The sequence below is a fragment of the Strongylocentrotus purpuratus genome, unplaced genomic scaffold (genome assembly GCF_000002235.5).
Source record: "Strongylocentrotus purpuratus isolate Spur 01 unplaced genomic scaffold, Spur_5.0 spur5_scaffold_6, whole genome shotgun sequence".
NCBI lineage: Eukaryota > Metazoa > Echinodermata > Echinoidea > Camarodonta > Strongylocentrotidae > Strongylocentrotus > Strongylocentrotus purpuratus.
The window spans coordinates 52206961-52228662 of NW_022145612.1; the positions used below are offsets into that span (position 1 = coordinate 52206961).

The window sequence follows — 21702 nt, forward strand, 5'->3', positions numbered from 1 at the left end:
TTATGATAGATGCCTCTATTTGAATATCATAGGTTTTCTTTTTCCTTAGATAAGTGCCCATTTTCGTTTGTAATAAGTGCCCCTTTCAATTCTCACATGTGCCCCTATTCATCTCAGGTGAGTGCCCTTTTCAGGTACAAAAAGTTTACCATGACCTGATAAGTGCCCCTTCATCTCTTATAAGTGCCTTATTTTTAATCTGAGAGGTGTCCTTTTTTCCTTTGTATGCCCTTTTTTCCTCTGTATGTACTCTTTTCATTTTTATAAGTGCCCCTTTTCATCTCTGATGAGTGTCTTTTTTCATCTGATAATTGCCCCTTTATGTTTATATAGTAAGTGCCCTTTCTCATCTCTGCATGGTGAGTGCCCCTTATTATATCTGATTATTCCCCTTTTTACTTTGTCATGTGCTCTTTTTCTTTTGTAATAAGTGTCGTTTTCCTTTGTATCCCTTTTTACTTGTCCCATAAAAGGTAATCCTAATTCAAAGAGACTATGAGAAACCTTTTCTCAATTTCACTGAGATCGAGCTCGCTCGCTATACGCTCGCTCACAAATAAATATATTATTATCTTGTGCCATGTAGATAATGAAACAAACATTGAAGTCATCCCTGACAATGTAATCCCAATGTAGGGGTATTTACCAATGTCTAAAAAGCGTATAGTCGCGTTGTAGGTGACCCTTTCCCAAAGAAAGTGCCCTTATTTTGTGGTGCCCCCCCCCCCCCCTCACTCTGAAAGACGAGCCCACCGTCCCTGCCTGCATAGTCACCCCGATAATCTTTGCAAGACATATATCAAACTGTGAAAGGGGCTGTCAGTGTACCGCCATATTCCGTTTTTTGTTGTGCCGTGATTAATATCATTGTCATCACCATAATATAACATACGTAGGAAAGTACAGAGATATGTTATGTTACCACACGAGAAAATGTCTGTATAGTCTGGCCTTGAGTTGCAGTAAATATTGCCAATTTATATACCAATGATGTGACAAGAAATTTAAAGGTCATATTATTTGAATATAGTTTCCATTAATGTTTTCAATCTAGGGACCTGAGAAATGTTCTATGTCAGCTGAAAATACGTCATGTGCAGGATGCACTAAATTTCAATGTCGTATGTTTCTTCACGGGAACATACTATGTGCAATTTGCACACTATAATGCTCCCGTCCAAACGCAGAACCACACCCCGCGACGTCATTTCTTACCCAAAACGGTACGCCTGTAAAATCAATATCCCAGAATGCATCTGATAGCCTATCTAGCTCCATACTTCCGGTTGGAGACTGCTCAGCAAAAATTTGTTTGCCTGTTGAGTCAATTTTACCCATTTAAAAAAGCATCAGGTCCCATCATACGGTAAGATTAGAATAAAATATTTTGTAGGAAGAAACTAAGATTTACGTCGAAATTGTATATCTGAAATTCATACCATAGGTCTAACGTTATATCCTTAATCATTTTGTTGCTCAAATTTGGTGTCTCGTCTACACTAGACTACAGTCCCACATTATGACTTTTGTGTGTTAACTTGATTGACATAATATTGCAGACATCTTCGTCTTCTAAGTTCTATTTCTAATTCTATAAGTTCTAATTCTTCGCTATAGTATAAGTACAGGCAATCTTCACCTCGGCTGAGGGGTTTTCGTGGACCAGTGGATCTGAGATTAAGCTATTAAAAAAGGAAAAGGAAGAAGGGAGAGAGAAATAACAAAAAACATGAAAAATGAAAATCTCCTGCACCAAAATAAAACGCACACCACATGACACACTCCAGCAAAGCATAGAGAGTCAATGCTAATGCGTATTGACCTCTCTAGCACTGCACTACGTGTTAATAGGCAGCATTTGAATACATGAATAGTCAATACACTCATGACACACACATGCACACGTCACACAATGATGGCGATGCGGCTGATCGGCAAGTTTGACAGTGGACTCACAATTGCAATTTGAATTTTTGAATTATTCTTTTTTACATCGGGTGTCATCAATCATCACTAGAGTCTATAGTACCAATTTTGAGTGAAATCTGTTGAGTTTTGTACAGTGATGTTTGATATGTTGAGAATCAATAACACAGCTTTTAATACACAGCAAGGATAGTAATGCACCTATATATGCACTTGATAATCCCAGTACGTTTCTGGCAATTTCGTCATTCCTAATGTGAGATCTTTAGTTGTAGGTCAAATCAGACATGCCCGCAATGACGTCAAATGCGTCATCAAGGCCACTTGACCGTATTACCTTTTTTTGAGGGGCGTAGCCCAGGAAGCGTGAGAACTGTGAAAAATAGATGGTTACCGGTATTATCATTTTTTGGTCAATTTAGACTTAGAGATTTTTTGAAAAATCAGAGGCTGGAATATAATAAGTAGAGGTGTATTCATGTTTTGAAATGCTATGTTAGTTGGATTAGAGTGGCTCTTTAAATAGTGGAGTGAGATTGTTTCGTGATTCTAGGTATGAGGATGCAATATTATTCTTGGAAATCACTTGACAATCTCACTCCACTATTTAAATCTTTACTCAGAGCCACAAATATGTGTGGGTTCCTTATGTAAGTGGGACACCAAAAATGTCACAAAGTGGGTCCCTAATTAATGGAATTACTCAGATACAAATTCACCCTAGCACCAAAAGAAGGGCCATTATTTCCTATTATATGACACCAAAATCTGCCTACAGGATCTTGTAGTTGTCTTTAAAAAAAATGTGTCACTGTGCCGATTCAGCATGAAAATACCTGACGGCCAACCTTCAGGCAACCTACTATTGTCCAGGTAATAACTTCATGCCTCTTCTTTTTTTTTGCAGGTTGCCGCTGTTGTCAGAAAATATCCTATCACCATGTTTCAGACCAGATCAGAATATGACAGGTATGTTAATACACGATTACAACAATATTTAGAGCCATAATTTTTATCAGAGTTCCAGCTTTTTGTTAATTTGCTTGTGCTGCAGGTCGGATGATATGATGGGCAGTTTTATAGGTCAACACTGTAATTTTCACAATAAAAACAGGGCTCCACACTAATCTTTTTAAAAGGTGTCTGGATTAAACTTTTTACAATCTTACAACCCTGTTCATGAGCCCTATGTAAAAACTTCACTATTTTGGGAATCCATACTTAGATTTTGGGAACCCATGTGTTCGGGCCCCTGCTATTGTTGAGCCCTGTTAGATATGAGTTCTGTGATTTGTTTGAATCTAAAAGAAAAATCTTGGAACTTGTAACAGTACAACAACATTATATTTTGGTCCACCCCTTCCAGACCCAGTATTCCTATTAATAATGTCATGTAACATGGTTTATAGAGTTTCTCTATCATTCAATTATTGTCTCCGCCTTTAATTGAGGTAAAGATATCGGTTTGTAGACAAGTTTCTATTATAGACATTGATGCACAATAAAAAAAATTATACTAGGCCAAATACATTAGAATATATCCCTGCTCATGCACAATCATGAAGTACGAATTATGAAGGAAAAAAATAATGCTTAAGAATCAAAGAAAGAGTAAATTGTATTCAAATCTTGGTTGATACATGTACTATTGCACTGCTCTCATTTTCCTTCACATTTTTTTTCTTCTGCAGGGGAGTCAACACCTTTTCTCCTGAGGGACGTCTTTTTCAAGTTGAATATGCTATAGAAGCTATCAAGGTTTGTTATTTGTGTTAAGTTTTTGGACTGTTCAAGAGCAAAATAAAAAAAAGAAAGAAAATAAACAGAAATGAGTTCCAAAATGTTGTGGTGGCAGCCATTGAATACCCATGTAAAGTGCACTAGCCCACCATATTTTGACAGAGCAACTATGTGCTATTTACATTAGTAATAAGTGAAGAACGTGTTTGTTCCTACTTTACTTTATTGCAACTTATTATGTTACAGTTACAATTATGACGCTTATAGGGGTCCAATGAAGAATGATTCCTGAAAATTAAGGATTAACCCAAATTTAGCAGTCATTCTCTTGAAGGATGTAACATATTTTGCAGGCACAAAACCTTGTCAGTTGTGCGTTTGCCGACTGCACAGTCTACTGCACAATATAGGCTCTGTATGAAAGCTGCTCCTAACACAGTCAGAGACTGACAGAGTTCTGCACTGCTCAAGGCTTTAGGAAAAAGAAATTGTGGTGCAGTGTCAAATTAGAGTCTGTACTCCCAGACTTGGGTCAAGTGGAGAATTAATGTTTAAGCAAAAGTTAGCATTATTCTTAATCCATATTGAAATGATTTTCTCAATATAGCAGGCAGAACACATCCATTCCCCCCCCCCCCAAAAAAAAAAAAAAAAAAAAATTAAAAAAAATCCCTACACCGACCACTTAAAAAATGAAATTCCTTACAAGATATGCTCTGTCCTTCGCAGCTTGGTTCTACAGCCATTGGGATCAGGACCAATGAGGGCATCGTGTTAGCGGTAGAGAAGAGAGTGACTTCACCTCTGATGGAAGCCACAAGTATTGAGAAGATTGTGGAGATTGACAGCCATATTGGATGTGCCATGAGTGGTCTTATAGCAGACTCTAGGACTATGATTGACAGGGCTAGAGTAGAAGCACAGGTAAGGATGGGTCTATGACACATGCTTCAAAGGCCATTGCTTCATTGAGTTCCCTACCCTTCAGCCATTGAGCATCACTGTACCTAACTCTAACTTTAACCCTAAATATTACCCTAAACCCAACCTAGAACTGAAATAGTACCCTAACCCTACTGGTACATCTTTTGAAAAAAATAAGACTCGGAGCAGATGTTGCCAAAGCAAAAGTGTGACCACCAAAAATATTATTGAATTGCTATTGGTTAACAATAGAGACTGCTTGGCTATAAAGGCAACGTTTTGGGGGTCTCCTATGAATATGTAAATGTGATAGTTAGCCCTATGGTTTGCTGTACACTTTCAGTTGGACCCTATCTTATGTCTAAACCATAGTAAGAAAGCCCAAAGTTTAATATTACGGTAATCCAATGTCCTTTGTTAGACACAACTTGAGACTGAGTTTGAGAGGCCATTATGCTTTACAACTGAATTAATCCCCAAAAAGATTGCTAGCTTTCCTCCAAATGTTGCAGTTATTGTGTCATATTGTAAACATCACTGAACACTTTGTAGATACAAGCAAATGTTAAGGTTCGAAGTAACTCTGTAAGATCCAGTCTTATGTAAGTTGTCTATTCTTGTGCTTATTAACATTCATCCTTTTTAAAATCCTTTGATTTGACAGAGTCATTGGTTCACATACAATGAGAAGATGTCTGTAGAGAGTGTAACTCAAGCTGTATCAAACCTTGCTCTTCAGTTTGGTGATGATGAAGCAGGATCAGGTGCCATGGTAGGTAGCTTCAACTTTCTCAAAAGCCCTCATGGGATTTGTTATTGTTATTGTTATTGTTATTGCATTTTATTAGCTGGATTATTTCCTCTTTTTAGCTGCCACCCATTCCCATTTCGGAGGAACTTATCCAATTCTTTGGCCTTGAAACTGATCTTTTGAATCCTAGACCCCCCTTTTAAATGCTTTCAATATATGACTTTTTAAATACATACCATTTCATTTGAAGAGAAATAGACTTTCACAGCAATTGAGATTTAAAAACCTTGTAGATTTTTACTGGGAATTACTGAAATGAAGTTAAATTTCAATCTCATATTTTAAAAGTGAGTCACCCGATACATTTCACAAGAGACTTGCATGAAGATATTAGCTTTTGTGATTTGTCAAATGTTTCCTGTGGCATAGCCATTTCATACTGAGATGGTTCAAGTGTGTAACCCTGTCATTATATGGGGATATTGGAAGGGGTGGCTATGGAGAGAATAAATATTCGATATCAATTTTGGCATTTTATATTACTCTTCTCTCTCTTTACACAGAGTCGACCATTCGGAGTAGCCTTATTGTTTGCTGGTATTGATCAGAAGGGACCTATCCTGTAAGTATCTATATTAATTTCTTTGGATCATCCAATGTATTTATTACTCTAAGAAATTGATTATATATTCTCCTAAATACCAATAAGAAACACATCCAAAATTCATGTTTATCCATTCATATCAATTAAGTCCTAAAGCTCTTAGAGTAAAATGTTATGTGCTTGAATTTATTTTGTGCAGATATCACATGGATCCCTCCGGTACATTCCTTCAGTTTGATGCTAAAGCTATTGGATCAGGATCAGAAGGAGCTCAGTCACAATTACAAGAAGTTTTTCACAAGGTGAGGTAGTGACCCGACATTCTCTCTGGCAACAATTGCTTGAGGCTTTGTTCATCAAACATGTAGGGGGTAGAGTTGTGTTTGGGTTTTAGGGTAAGGGTAAGTGTAAGGTACGATGTTTGGTCCAGGCTTTGGATCGTAGAGTAATCATTGTAGGAGCCTGTACAACCAGTGAGGTGACTCAAGAACACCTCAAATTAAATTGGCTTCACCTAATTATTCTACTCTATAAAACTAGAACTTTCTTTTTTGAAAATTTCTTGAGATGCCTGAATTTGTGAAATTTCATATTGCAAAAGTCTTTTTAAGTGATGAAAATTGCAGATTGATTTTGGGTTTTACAGCATCTAGGCTATACATTGTGCTTTTATTTTGTAAGGACTGAAAGTACAAAAAGGATAATGGTAGCAGGTTTTATGATTATATCATCAGAAGATCTTTTTTGAAATAATGCTTTTACTATTGTTGAAGGAATTCAACCTCAAATTACTGGCATGTTTACGTATAGTAAAGAGATAACTGCATGGAATGTGGGGTTCAAGAGATTGATGAAAACAGTTAAATGGATTCAGTGTTACCCTGACCAAAACACATCAGAGTTAAATGGAATTAAACCTAGCAGGCATTTAAAATTTTTGAGTGATTTGGTTGCGTTTAAAACTTGAACATGCACATTTCTCCAAACAAGTTACTGAGTAGATAATTACAGTTCAAGAAAAATGTAAAAGACACCTTTCTTTTGTAAACAATAATTAATTTTAAGCACACCTTTTTGGGGGGCCACATAAAAGTTGATTAAAATATGCAATGACTGAGCCAGTGTGCAAGGCAGTGCATCCTAGATTTGCATACACATCTTGGCCCTGTGTTATCACTTTAATAATATAAAATTATGCAGGGTAGAAAAGAATATATCACAGTCATGTGGCTTCATTTATTTTAACTACATACATTGTACTGAACCCATTTTGTAAAATAAAGTGTCTCATGATGAAATATGATCTTGTCTTATACTTTTTACAGTCATTGACATTGAAAGAAGCATGCAAGGAATCACTAGTCGTACTCAAACAGGTCATGGAGGAAAAACTTAGCTCAACAAACGTAGAGGTGAGTGAAAACATTCAGAAGCAGTGAAAATATTCTAAAACCCCATTCAGACATGATGCGATAAACTACCTTATAGACACCTGCAGCAGCAGACAAAAGAGGGATTGTGGGTTCAAATCCAACCCAGCTGATGACTGAAGCCTGCGTTGTGTGTTAACTGCCCCTCCCTTGATTCATAGACGCATGCTATGTTACAGTGGAAACACTGTTCCATGGATAGGACATTAAATGGAAGCCCTGTGGAGAGGAGAGTCACCACATTTGCACATTAAGAACCCACTGCACTCTTTGTATAAGAGTCGGGGGAACTCTGGTATAGTTGTCCACCTGCACACCCTTAATCAGTTATACTGGGAGGTGAGCCTTGAGGGTTACAGTGATTCAGGTTGCCAAATACTTAATGATAATTAATGATAATAATAATAATAACAATTTGAAGATTAAATTTAAAATTATTATTAATGCCCATTATCATTGAAATTGATGTAAATATGGTTTTGTTGATTTTGGTCTGAAGTACTATAAAATTGCATGTTTTCGTCTTCCACTGTCATGAGTTGGGATTCTCCAAAATGGCAAAAATAATCACACCATGGACTGTTTATATTTATATTTAATATTTAATATTTTATTTTATATTTATATTTAAAACAGTATATAGATATCATTTCTTAACAAACCTGTAGAAAAATTTACAGGACTTAGACAAGCTCTTTACCTGGGAAATACAATTGGTATGAGAATCCACCATAAAGTGATTCCCAAGTGTGCCTGTGAACTTTTTAATGGTACATGACCCCTGGTGTAGAAACTTGGTAGGATTTATTCCTTGGTTGCACTGACCGCTATATGGTTGCCGGAGCTAAAGCTGGGGTAATGTTATCTAAAAGTCCTTTGGATGCACATAGAGAAGTTGTATCATAATTGATAATAATTGGTATTCATCAAGTTGTATTTATTTTGTCTTTTTTTTTTACTTTCCCCTACAGGTGGCAACCATCACACCACAGAATAAGTTCCAGATGTTTTCAAAAGAAGACATTGAGGCAATCATAGCAGAGATGTAGGAAACACAGCTGATGTCTGTATTCTTCTGTTGCTTTTTGTATTTTGGGTCTCACAACTCCAACAGATTACTTAAAATGTCTTTTTTATCAATTCTACTGTAAGCCAAGACATACTCATCCATCATGTAATGAAAGTAGTGACTGGGAAGAGGAGGTAGTACAGTGAAACCTGCCTTAGTGGCCACCTGTTTAGAAAGACCACCTGTCTATAAAGCCTTTTTTTTTTGGGGGGGGGGGGTTAGTGTTGCTCAATGAAACAGCACAACCTTTACATTAAGGCCACCTTCCTATATAGACACCATTCCTTGTCTTACTTGGGTGGTCTTGATATACATGTTAGACTGTATAAATGTTCATAGCTACGTGCTTATCAGAAACTGGAGGGATTTGTTTTGAATTGACTTATTCTCAGATACGCTGTCCAACAACATGGCATCTTCAGAGCAATGCCGTCCTTACGTCAACTTTAGGGAAATGACCGACAATCTATCAATTAATGTACCCGTATGTCAATACTCAGTAGTGTTGTTCTGAAGCTTTCTGACAGTTTAATAAGTTTATTTTATTTTCTGTTTGCTAAGAGGTAGTAGGAATTGTATTTGTAAAATGCACAAAGTGTTCAGTTTACATTGACATTTTCATTGAAAGTGTCATTCACTTTAATTTTCAAAGTATGATTGTGCTTTTACATGTGGTATTACTATCTTGTATTTAATTCAAATAATTCCAAAGGTACAACATTTATTGTATTCTGTGACTTAACGTGAAACTTTGTGAAAGGCCTCTGCCTATATGAGCTCATAAAATGAGACCAATGGCTGAACAGGATCATTCTGATAAGATTGTCTTGTTGGTTAGGCAAAAGTATACATGGTTTAATGTACTTGCAAGTGCGGTTCTAATACATGAACCACACAAAGGGGACTTTAAAAAAAAATACCAATCTTTAAGTCTCCCAGAGAGGGGTATCTAACAACGGTATTATGTTAAATCATAATTAAATGTGTACATTTCCTTGGTACTTCCAAAGCACCTCCTTGTGATGCTTCATGATCATACATGTAGCTCACTGATTTGGACCGATGGTAAAAATTGACTTTGTGCTTAGAAGCCTATATGGACAAAGCTCAATATCTTCTTGAAACTCGGGGGCCCAGACAGAAAGTCTTTCTCAGTCATAGGTAATCTGTATGGAGTTGTGGTAATTAATTTTCCTGTACATATCATTTTCATACGGCAACCAACATTCTTTTGTTAGATTTGGATTGTTAGTCTGTTCCATCATATGTAGACTGATTTATGTGTAACATTAAAATACTCATTAAATGGTAAAAAATTGTGAGTTTGTGTGCTATGTTTTGTTGTCTTTTTGATGATGTTAAAAGATATCAGAAATTGCAATGCTATTATAGAACTTCATCCCTATAAATTCAACAATTCAATGATTGGCTAATTTCTTTCATCATTTATACTGTGTTCAGAATTTTCTCTTATTAAAAGCATAGCTGTAAGCACCATGTATGTTAAACACTGCACTGTTAAAAGTCAATGGCCATGTAACTGCTGTATTGTAAGCTACAAAATGGCTATTCATCCATCAAATTTAAACTATTGTGCCAACTGGTCATATCTGCCAAAACAGGCCATATAATCTCAATACAATGGCTGACTAGCTCCATGGCAGAAGATGGGGCTCATTCAAACATTCAAGCAAAGTAAAATGATCCACACATTTAAGTACACAATCGTTTCGTTTGACTCCATTTATTAAATTCATGGTTAAATATCAAATCTTCATGATAGTAGAAACTGAAGTACATGTATAGCTAGACATTGTATAATTCACGGAGATATGATTCTGATTAAAAATTATTTCCATTCAGTGCATGTATCTATATGAGACATCACAAGTACATCAAGATATAACTTTCCCTGAATGCGACTGTTTGGGAATGCTTCTACTGATCACTAGAGTGCATCAGCCAATTCCAGACAAAGTGTCGATCATGCTGGCTGCAGCCATTCTGTTCAAACGATAACCCTAGTCGCAACTTAGAATGCAGCCCCTTTAATTTTTCTTAGAGGTTTTTTGTCAAATTACATTCATGAAGAAGGCTTGATTATAATGTTAGCATTATCATATTCACATAAAGAGTATATCCAAACCACAGTCAACATTGAAACATGTATGATCTCCACTGAGTAGAATATAAGAATAGGATAGAATGCTACTTCAACAAGTTTACATACACTTGTGAAATATCAAATTTTAAAGAAAATGGACATATCCATCAAAGAGTATTTAACTACCGGTAGCATATATCATTCAAGCGAAATGTTATTTTAAAATGTAATAGGTTCTGGTTTTTAATTCATTGGATAAAAACTAAGCCTCTTTTGTAGGAACAAAATTACTTGTATTTAGGTTTACAAAAATAATATTTCATACATGATATATGCAGGTATTTTTTATTTTGAGGGGTTACATCAATTTAGATTTCATTACAGTTATCTATAAATAGAAGAAAACAAATCAAATGAATAACTTCATGTGTTCTTTTGAAAGGAATACCGGTAAAAAATTATCTAAAAATGGGCAGTACACAAGCTGTTAAAACCAAAGCTGAAGGGATTATGACATACATCTTTATCTGAATACATTCAACTCAATAAATTTACAAAACTCTGTAAAACCTCCCCCAACTGATACAACACGTTGAACATTAATCGAGTGACATCCCAAAAAGCAAGTTGTTGATAAATATTATCAGTAAAAACAGACAAATCAGTGAAATGGGTTGATAATTATTTTGTATAGCAAAAGTTTGATGAAGGATAATAATGTGACAAATCTTTGCAGAAGTGAAGATCACTATTAAATACTGTGACAACTTCATGATTTTCATTGCAGTTACCCCTTACCTCTTTAGTACACGTAAAAAATCACAATTTTCTTTATGCTCCTGAGGAAATTAAAAAATACTTATTAAAACCATGAAAACAAAATGTTTACCACAGGGATTATCTTCTTATGTGACTGCAATATAAAATGAACAGTTTTTCACCAGTTAACAAAAGGAGGGACATCTTTACACTTTTCTGTACAAAACAAAAGTTGCTCCAATAGAAAATCATTTAACGTAAAGTGATCTTATGGACTTACATTTTTGGGTGAACTTTTTTTTGTCTCAGATTTCTTTTAACAACTTTAATTGATATGTTTTTTTCTACTTTTTGCCATTATTAATTTTACCTTGATGTCAGGGTTGACTAAATCCTAAAGCATTACAAAAATTATTTTGTATCTACTTAGAAAAAAGAGCTCTTGCACGCGTAGGGTTCATTATCATTACAAACAGTGAATCAATTCACTTTCAATAGAAGTACTTAGTACTTACATAATCAATTTACATCCATTGACAAAAAGGCATTGACACACAAAAAAAAAACATTTAAAAGATACAAAATTGTGAATTAAAAAAATTCTTTTGATCATCAAAAAGATAATTACCCTGCTTTCTTCATCACGAATATCACGATGCAAATTGGTCAGGCTTCAATGTAGATTTTAAATTAAAAACAAGGTGCTGTTGGGATGAAGAATTATGACTTGGTGATCTAAAATATGAAATGTCATTAATCAATTTACAAAGATGTTTTGACTGCACAATGTAACATTGAAGTTACTTCTATTCTATATATTACACACTATGACACAGTGTATGTATGACATTTCACTGATCTTACAGAGCTACAGTACCAGTATCATGAGTATGTCATCACATGTGAAGAAACATTTGATTTTCTTAGTTAAATTGTTTAAACATGTAAATGCAAGAAACAACTGTTACACAATGCATAACACGGAAATTGTTATGAGATACATGTACCTAAATATAAACAATTCCCAGTGTTGCAAAAGTGAAAAGTAACAAGGTTTTTATTACGACTTATTCCTACAAATGTATATTTTTCAACAGTAATTACACATTTTTCACTTTAAAGTGTCTATGCAATTACTTTCTTTTTATAAAGAATTTCAGAAAAAATACATTGTAATATTCATAAGCAAGGTTATACCTAGTCACTCATGAGCATACATGAAATAGCCCAAAGTGTATCTTAAAATTATTTGACTCCCAAATCATGTATAACATGTCACACTAAATCAGAAATATACCAAGGAACACACTTTTAGAATTTATGGAAGAGGTATTGCAACAAGATATTTTCAATCACAAAGAAATGTAGAAAAAAGATTTAATGCCTGCCATTTTAATTGTACATTTTACATTACACCATTTACATTACACACAGCACACAAGAGACAGAGAAACATGGTATTGCAACTGCACCTATGGCACAGAATATCTAAATTCCAAAAAAAATCTATCACTGTGACTAACCTAAGCAAGTAAAATCACTTATATATAATCACTTATCAAGTAAGTGCCTCTACTTCTAAATTTAACATTCTAGAATTCAGAAGAAGAAAATTCATCTTCTTCTACATGTCCATATCTCTGAATAAAATGTTATCACACCAGACTATACAAATAATTCACAAGTATTTTTAACACCCTCCTACTCTAATGATTGCTGTAGCTATAACTGCCTAAACAGAACAAGACCATTTGTCTTTTTCTCTTCTTAGTTTTGTAAACAATTATTATATTAAATACCTATTTAATGATGATCTAGATCCACATCACAGCACACAATAATATAGAAAGTAAACACACATTAAAAAATATTCCTCAGGTCTATGGCACTTCACACTCTTCCCTTTCTCTGATCAGAAACCAAATGTAATCAACTTGTTCCATCAAGTAAGAGTTTCTCTGATTTGCATGAATCCTGGTTTGTATAGAGACCAAAAACATGGCCAACCAAGACAGCTGCAAGACGTTTTAACATAAGAAACAATACACTTGTTCTTCCCAACTTCCTTCTGATCTTCAAAGTAGGCTAAAACAAAAATATACAAAGCAATATATACACACAAATTCCTCAGAAAAATAATAAATGAACCTGGACTTAGTTACTTTTGTCAAGGACGGCTATCAAAACAATATAAATCATATACGAAGTTTCCACAGAATTAATATATATGCTATAACAAATAATTACTAAAATGTGGTAAGGTACACATAGATCACTTACAAACTGAGTACCAGTATATATATTTAATCATTGAAGATTTTTTTTCTTTAAAACACAAAATATACAAAAGATATTAGCAACATTTATCATTCATGATTATCTGGGTACATTTTATTAAAAAAGAAAAGAAAAAATATTAATTAATTTGGATAAAACCTATAATTCTGAACATTATCAATCATAAATTCATACATAAATCATGCCACTTTATAAATATTTATATTCCCCTACTGTTGTTCCTTTTCATGAGGAAAGACTCGCTCAGATATGATGCAGCAAATCAAGCAATCCTGAATACTAAGGCATTGTAAATTAATATTTAATGTATTATTCTATAGTTAGCAATACCTCTTAAAAATCTGAGTTGATGTAATTACCAAAAGTGGCATAAACAGCTGCGTAGACATTTAACAAACTCTGGTAAGATATTACAGAAAAGGTGATGAAGTTCATTCAAACTTCAAAGTTCAGCAAACAGATTAACTGAACGTGTGTCATGATATTCTAAATAGCAGATTTACATGATGGAAACAAGATTAAAACGATTTGTAGATTGGTTTCTCAAATCATGTGAGCAGTGCATGAGAAAACATAAAGTAAAATTCATTTCAATTCTACGAAAATTTTGAAAAGTTGGTAATTACTTCGAAAAGTCAAGCGAGTTGGGAAGAATACTGTGTTTACATTTTGTATGCCCACTTCAAACTGGACTTTAATTCAATAGGCATATTGAAATCCTGATTTGCATTATAATTCTGGATAATTGGTACACATCTTTATAAGGACTTAAAATCTAGATACATTACAAATCACTTCTATACAAGCTTAAAATCAGATTAATCATTAAGGAGAGCATTGTAATACAGACTTATCGCCTTATAAATAACTTTACAAATACATATCCACACCATTTGTAAATGTTTCATTAGATACAAGAAAAGAATCTCAAAATGACAAAGCCTTGAAGTAGTATATTTCAGTCAAAATTCAGCAATGAGATCAGAGCCTATCAAACATGATCGGCAGATTCTGATATTTCAACTACATGAATAAAGCTTTCCAATCAAGATTAAAGATTCGATCATGATAGTATATAAATTAATCTGTAAAAAGGGTTATATTCACGAATGCTATTTTAGACTACATTTTGAACACATAGATGAACAGATGAGTACAGAATCTCAGCACCCTTAAATCACTCAATGACAGACTATGAGAGAATAGCAGATACAAGGAAATTTCTAAAAACTGTCATTTTTGTGGTCTAGCACTCTAAGGCTTGATTGGGAACCGTCTTACTTGGTCCTGTTCTTAGAGCCTTGTTTGACGAGATCTATCTCAGCCCTCTGCCGAATCTCATCCAAAGTCTGGTCCTTCAGAAGCTGCCCATTCTCATACACCAACTCTAGAAGATTCTGAATGAGAGACGAAAGTAAAATACGGATGAATAGATGAATACATGTAGGTGTACTAGTCACTCTTCATAGGGAGAGCAAATACATGACAGGGAGGGATTAGACCTCCCAGCAAGGTCACTGACAGGTGGCTATCTCATCAACTCAGCTCTACCATTAACATAATAAAAAGAGGATCATGGGGGACCAACGGGCACCGCTTCTGCATTATTTTCTATACAGAGGCAACAAGCAGCTACAAGTAGTACAGTGGGGCTTTAATTTAATTCATTTTGATTAAAGTTGAATCATTTGTTAAGCAAAGTATCATAATTTGCATATGAATCATTTATATTTCACAGTACAAAAGGATTACTTACTTTATTTGGGTCCCCTTTCCCCTCTTCTATTGTAACAATCTTTCCATCAACCTCCTGCAGGGATAGCTGGCCTTTCTTGGATTTCTTGCCCAGGTCTGTGGAAGGCTGCTTGAATACATTCCTCTGAAAGACCGATAAATACAACAATCAGCATTAGAGTGACATATCACGATCATTTATGATAGATTCATAACCGTTCATATTTTCACTTTTGATGACACAACTTTTACCCCAATAACACAATTATAATTCAGAAGTCTGATGATATTCACATTTTGTTACACTCAAAGTGGAAGATATTTAGAAACATCTTTCATGCACTTGTTTCTATAGTATATATATTTGCCATAGAAAAAAAATGAGATATTCAAGAAGTCTAATGAAAAAAAGGAAACAAACAAAATGTACCAGAAACTTTACACAAAGGACAAGCCAAATGGCATAACAATTATCAAAGTCATATTACATGACAATACACACAAATATTTGCTTTGATTCTGTGATATCAACCATGTATGGCTCTTTCATAGGCAAGGAAGAAGAGTAAGACTATCAAATGGGAGCATGCTGATGAAATATCAAAACTAAGAGCTAGATATCGTTATGAAGAATGCACAATTAAGAATGAATGCACTGCTCATTTCACTGAACCACATTTGGAAAACACAATATATCAAGTCAAAGCTCTTACCGATTCACCATCAACGACACAGTAGCTGCACTTGTAGGCACACTTCTGCGTATCCCTATTGTGCTTCTGAAGAAGAGAACCCCCGCTGCCGAAGGTGAGGTTGTCAGCGCTCCACTCCAGTTTCTTCATCCTGCTCAGGATCTGCTCGATGACATCGTAGTTCACACCGTCTCCCTGGATCACTCTGAGGTAAGGCGGAAGCATCTTGTAACCCTTGGAGTTCTTACTGCATCCAAACACCTTGCTCAAGATGGTTAATACCTACAGGGAAATAAAAATTACCTCAGTTAAAGCCCCACTTGTAGCTTCTTGCCCCCTCTATATAGAAGACAATGCCTAATAGGTGACCACTGGTCTCCCATGATCCTCTTTTTCATATATTAATTGAGAGCTGAGTTGATGAGATAGCCACCTGTCATTGACCACGCTGTGTGGTCTAGTCCCTCCTGGCAAAACTAGTACAGCTGGCCTTTAAAACACAAGTAGCAAATGGATAAATAGTGTGCAGACAGTTGCCTTTATTTGTGAAGGGCATAATGATAAGGTTCAGGTTAGGGTTATGTTTAGTGTTTCGTTCAGAGTGGAAGTAAGGAAATTGGTTAATGATATTGACCTCAGAAAAACTGTTACTGGAGTGAGTGTCATATAATGTAGGCATTTTCCTGTCTGATTTCACAATGGAGGTTTATCTTATGCACACAATGTTCCATCACATGAACATAATGTAAATGTATATGCACATGTATAATTGATAACTGAAGATATATGTCAAGGTAGGTTTTAACCACTTCACACTTGGATGAGACGACTTACCTTCATAACAACCTCGCTGGGCTCTCCTGAGTCAGGTCTGATGACGAGTATTGAACCTGACTCCCCTCTCTGGATGACCTGCTCCCTCAGCTCCTCACCCCACACCTTCTCACAAGCATTGTAGATATCAAAGCTGTCAGAGACCACTGCCACCAGGCCAGTAGGGAACTGGTCCAGCATGTTCTTGAAGGCTTCCCGCTCTCCATGCTTCCCCCATGTTGTAATTGTGCTGTAGCAAAAGGAGGTCAAAAAGTAGCTTTTTGAAAGCACTAAATTTTTAGGGTGTGGGGGAGTGAGGGTTAAAGATACCTTTTTAGTAGTACCGGGGGTCAAAACAGACAATTTACAAGATGCCTTCAAGTTTGGGGCTCTGTAAATACTAATTCCAGATCGATAAGAATTTCCCATATTTGCCATGCTAAAATCACATGTCATGAACAGCCATCAGAACAGCCATGAATATGAAATATAACTACAATGTATCCCTATATTCTGCTCCTGTGCAGAGCGGGGTTTCACACCAACTTTGTTCACACAGGGTCCGAAATAAAATGTATAAGAATCGTGTGCATGGGGCCCTGTTTAAATTCCAAACATTAGGGAGTCCGGCCCTCATCTGATAAAGAGAGTTGCGAAAACAGGACCCTGGAGTTTAAAAAAAATGGGGGGGGGGGGCATATGCACAAGGCACCTGAAAGTGTTGAGTCCTGGTTAAAAAGCCATTAGCTGCAGATTAAAACCAATGACAAGAACATTATGAATTGTACATACTGATTACAAACCAAAGCATTCATTGTCTGTTTGGAGCAAGAAGGGCATTAAATCATATCCTTTAACACAGAGTTAATGCCCTTTTGGCTCCAAACACCTGAAATAGTATATATATCTTATTTTTAAATCTTAGAACTAACCTATGTTCAGCAGCAGGAATTGAGAATCCAGCCATCTTACAGGAGTAATACTTCTTAGCCATAACAATGCCTGCTATGGTGTCTGTTCCTTGAAAATTGACCAGATGGGCAGCCGCACCGATTCCAGCAGTCTGTAGAAAGTAGAGAGAATAAAAACAAGCGATCAAACACGGTAAATTATGTAAACATTTTCTTCGTGTTTATACAAAATTGTTCATATAAAACTGAATCAAATGAATTTAAGCTTATAGTGATTAAAACCCGAGAAGTATTAATAACTAACATCCCATCTTGTTTGAGGAAAAAATCCAATCCTTTCTATCAAAGATACCACCTTGATGGTCTATCATTTGAAAGAAAATCTTTTCACAGCCACAAGGCAGGGTGTGACATTTTCTGTGGTATTCTACACCTAACCTGCAATGTATGTGTTCCTACCTTGTGTGCACAAACTTTGCACTTCATAATGTACCAAAACTGGTATTGCAACTGTCTTGTCTGTATAATTAGTCCTGCTGTGTATTCAGGGCTCTTGCCATTGTAGAACACTCTTGGTGCCAACTTAAAAACCAAACGTGGAGAAGTTCCCTCAACTTGCAATCAAGGGTTACCAATTAGTTACTAGTCTGCAGGCACAGAATCTTAAATGACACTTTTACACAATTCCATAAGTGTTGAGCCACGTCTAGATCTGTCAGTCTCCGGCTGTTTCAAATAAGAGCAGCCTAAGTACAGAACCTAGTAACCTACATGTATATGTGGTGCAGTAGACCGTACAGTCTACATAGTCTCTTAGTTCAGACACACTGTTATGCATTACAACTGATAGAGGTTTGTGCTCGCAAACACCGAACACCCAATAAGTGCTTAGATGTCTGGCTGTACTTGTTCCTTGTGAAGCTATTTAGGTTAGGATTCGTGCCTGCAGCTCAGACTAAATTACCTCAACTGATGACACGCCTCTGAATCCAAAGTCATGGAGCTTGAAGGGAAGGCCTGTCAGATTATCAGCTGTCTCACTCAGGTACTTGGCTATTAGCACCTTTTGTACTCTGGAATTCGTTGCCACCGTCATAGGGTACCACACCTGCACCATCAAAGTCTAGAAAAAAAAGTAAAGATATTATTTTCTGCTCAAATAGTGCTTAATACATCGACAATGTTTCTAAGCGCTGTACAGATATTATTACACTGGTCATCGGATTCAGGCTTGGTCACTTACAATGTATGTACATTCTCTACATACTCTGATGCAATGTTATGAACGCTCACAATGCTGAGCAAACTACAAACAACTTGTTGGAGAATGGCAAATTTGGATTAATGCCAAAGACGTTAGTGCTGGCTGGGATTCAAACCCTCAACCCTTGGAATGAGGGTCAAGTGAATGAACCATTACACCATGACACCTCCACAATACACAATAGGTGAAAAAGGGTCCTTCATATGTTTGATTGGATCTTTATACGTTTTGCACTGATGAATGAAGTACAATGACTGAATGATAGTGCAACGGAAATAAATACTGTACATGAGACAAGGTCCCCTGTCATTAAAAGTTCAGTGATAACACAAGAACAAAGAGGAGGGGGAACATTTACCTCAAACCAATTTGTAATCCATGGGACTTGAGGGTCTGTGTTTTCTACAGTGAAGAGGACATTCTTGTATGGAATCACAGATCCTTCTGGCACAGCCTTTATCTTCATCGGCAGGTATCCACCATGTTTCTAAAGATAAAATTAAACCAATGAATGAATGAATGGTTATCAATGTCTCACTTTCCAAGGTGTGATATTCATTTTCAAACTTTGTATTGTGATGGTGGGCAAACGAGGCTTCCCATATTAGACAGTTTGCCAAATGAAGATATCTGCAGCTCTGCCTCAAACTTTATAAACACTTATCAATTACATTATCAAATCAAATCATATATTTAAGTATCAAAGATGCTAGTTTACTCCATAGTTGATGGTGAGTTAAAACAAAATAATGTCATCTGCTTCTCCTGTTATCCTCACAACATGAAACATTTCTATCACACTTGCATGCAAAATGATGCAATTAATTTCTTCAATATTCTTTCACAAGATGTTCAATTTAAAGAGGTACTTATATCAAGTTATCAACACTGTCTTGAAGATTATATTCTTTAATACATAATGTATTCCAACACTTGTAGTGTAAGTGATTAGTGTGTTACAGCAGTTCAAGTGCTGGCAATCCAGGCCTGCCAATTACTGTCCAACTAGTCATACGTTGTGTCGGTACATACCTCTAGAATGTGTGTCCATCCTGCTTCATTAAAGTGGTCTTGCCCAAAGTGAAGTTTATACAATTCTTTAGCTTCAGCGATCTTCTCAGCCGTGATGACTGGGCCACACAGCCATCGCTTCAGGATGTACTGGAGACCAAAGAAAACCACTTCCGGGAACTTGCCACCACGACTTTCAAAGTAGGAGGAGACAAGAGTGGTGCCATCAGGATACTGTCTGTGATGGGTGACCTGTGAAATATTAAAACACAAATGACAAGAAAGGGGGATGAAAATAATCAATTTAAAACATCTTCTAACTTGTTCTTGCTTAGACCGAATTTTCTGTCTCTTTCATTCGTTAGCCTCTGATTTGGGTAGGGTCGGCTCCTCTCTTTAGAGCCGACCCTACCCAAATCAGAGGCTAATTAACGAAAGAGACAGAAAATTCGGTCTAGTTCTTGCTTTGTTATTACATTAGCCCCCAAAATATCTGAACAATAATACACCAACTGCATCTTCTCAGACCTACTTCTGCACCTGCTTCAGCAAGACATGTCTTTACCATATATGGCTTGTCAGTCACCCGGAGCAGATCTGCACAGACAGAGGGAAACCCTCTTAAATCTTCATTTGCAAAGTAGTGCACTGCCCAGTCGCTTGCCCAACCCGCTGAGAAAATAATGCACCCTCAATGCTAAAACATAGACAGTCCTTTCATTCATACTCTTGCAAACGGAAACAGACTTTAAATTAAAGAACCAAAATTATGAAAGGCATAGGTCATATTAATATCATACAAAATATAAACAAATTCAATAATTTAATTCTCCATAGGGGCATAGGTGTATTTTCATGGAAAGCGTGATGAGTGGAGGTATCAGCTTATCGCACTCTGTGTGGGATGCGCTGATGAGAAGAAAAACAAACACATAGAATTTGGATGAACTTGAACTTGAAATGAAACCAACTTTACTCAGACTAGAATTTAATTTAGTACTCTATCAATCTCAGACAATAGGGACTTTTAGATTTAGCCAGTGCCTTAAAATGATGTCACATGACATGTAGCACTCTTTAAGTCGACGTGCAAATCTAAAACTAAAAGTCCCTAATAATCAGCTAATGTGACTTAGCTTACTTTGTCTCTATTCTAACTGTTTTACTCACCTTGTAAGAATCCGTCAGCATGAGTATGTTGCTGAAGCAAGAATCTGTTGGTTCTGCCATTTTCAGTCTTTTGATGTCTCTTAAGGTTTACTCTAGCTTCTGAAGAAATCTTATGCAGTGCAGTGCTGGAAATCTCCCCAAGATCGAGACAGAGTTACTAGATCTACTCGTTCTCCAACTCCAAGCCTTCGAAGCGCGAAGTCGTGTGTTCACTGTACTAGTCTCTCGCAGAGGCGGAGAGGCAATGCTCCACCTGTACCCTCCCCTGGCCTGGCGGTCTGCAGCTCAGTCACATACACCTGTACCTGCAACTGCTGCCTCTCAAAGTTCAAACTCAGCTCACAAACACAGCTTATTTGGCGAATTACCGTTAGTTCGTCCAGGGAATTTCTTTACCTCGTTCAGCCGAGTCTATGTTAGATCTCCCTCTCTTGACCTTAGGTTTCCATAGAATTTGAACGCAGCGTATTATCATATTCGACGGCGCGCCGCTAATTGTGTA

General features: G+C 36.2%; 2 protein-coding genes across 2 annotated transcripts; one reads left to right on the top strand and one right to left on the bottom strand.

Annotated features, from left to right (window-relative positions):
* The first annotated feature begins 1250 nt into the window (after nt 1-1250).
* Nucleotides 1251-9760, top strand: LOC576984 (proteasome subunit alpha type-5). The gene is made up of 9 exons (XM_777244.5): nt 1251-1366; nt 2834-2895; nt 3618-3684; nt 4396-4590; nt 5255-5362; nt 5905-5963; nt 6145-6247; nt 7271-7357; nt 8347-9760. Exons 2-9 carry the CDS (start codon nt 2867-2869, stop codon nt 8422-8424), a joined length of 726 nt encoding a protein of 241 aa, XP_782337.1. The 5' UTR covers nt 1251-1366; nt 2834-2866; the 3' UTR covers nt 8425-9760.
* A 412-nt stretch (nt 9761-10172) lies between these two features.
* On the bottom strand, nt 10173-21702 carry LOC577046 (nicotinamide phosphoribosyltransferase). Its single transcript, XM_777300.5, has 9 exons — nt 21201-21702; nt 20052-20282; nt 19378-19506; nt 18720-18878; nt 17777-17907; nt 16866-17094; nt 16053-16313; nt 15362-15484; nt 10173-15002 (listed from the first exon to the last, which is right to left on the bottom strand). Exons 1-9 carry the CDS (start codon nt 21258-21260, stop codon nt 14883-14885), a joined length of 1443 nt encoding a protein of 480 aa, XP_782393.1. The 5' UTR covers nt 21261-21702; the 3' UTR covers nt 10173-14882.

Bases quoted from the DNA above. Each gene is read 5' to 3' on its own strand.
- LOC576984 (XM_777244.5), top strand. From the start codon at position 2,867: ATGTTTCAGACCAGATCAGAATATGACAG. The intron at 2,896-3,617 runs GTATGTTAATAC...TTTCTTCTGCAG, and splicing joins ACCAGATCAGAATATGACAG to GGGAGTCAACACCTTTTCTC. The intron at 3,685-4,395 runs GTTTGTTATTTG...TGTCCTTCGCAG, and splicing joins ATGCTATAGAAGCTATCAAG to CTTGGTTCTACAGCCATTGG.
- LOC577046 (XM_777300.5), bottom strand. From the start codon at position 21,260: ATGGCAGAACCAACAGATTCTTGCTTCAGCAACATACTCATGCTGACG. The intron at 20,283-21,200 runs GTGAGTAAAACA...AATATTTCACAG, and splicing joins TGCTGACGGATTCTTACAAG to GTCACCCATCACAGACAGTA. The intron at 17,095-17,776 runs GTTAGTTCTAAG...CTTTTGCTACAG, and splicing joins ATTCCTGCTGCTGAACATAG to CACAATTACAACATGGGGGA.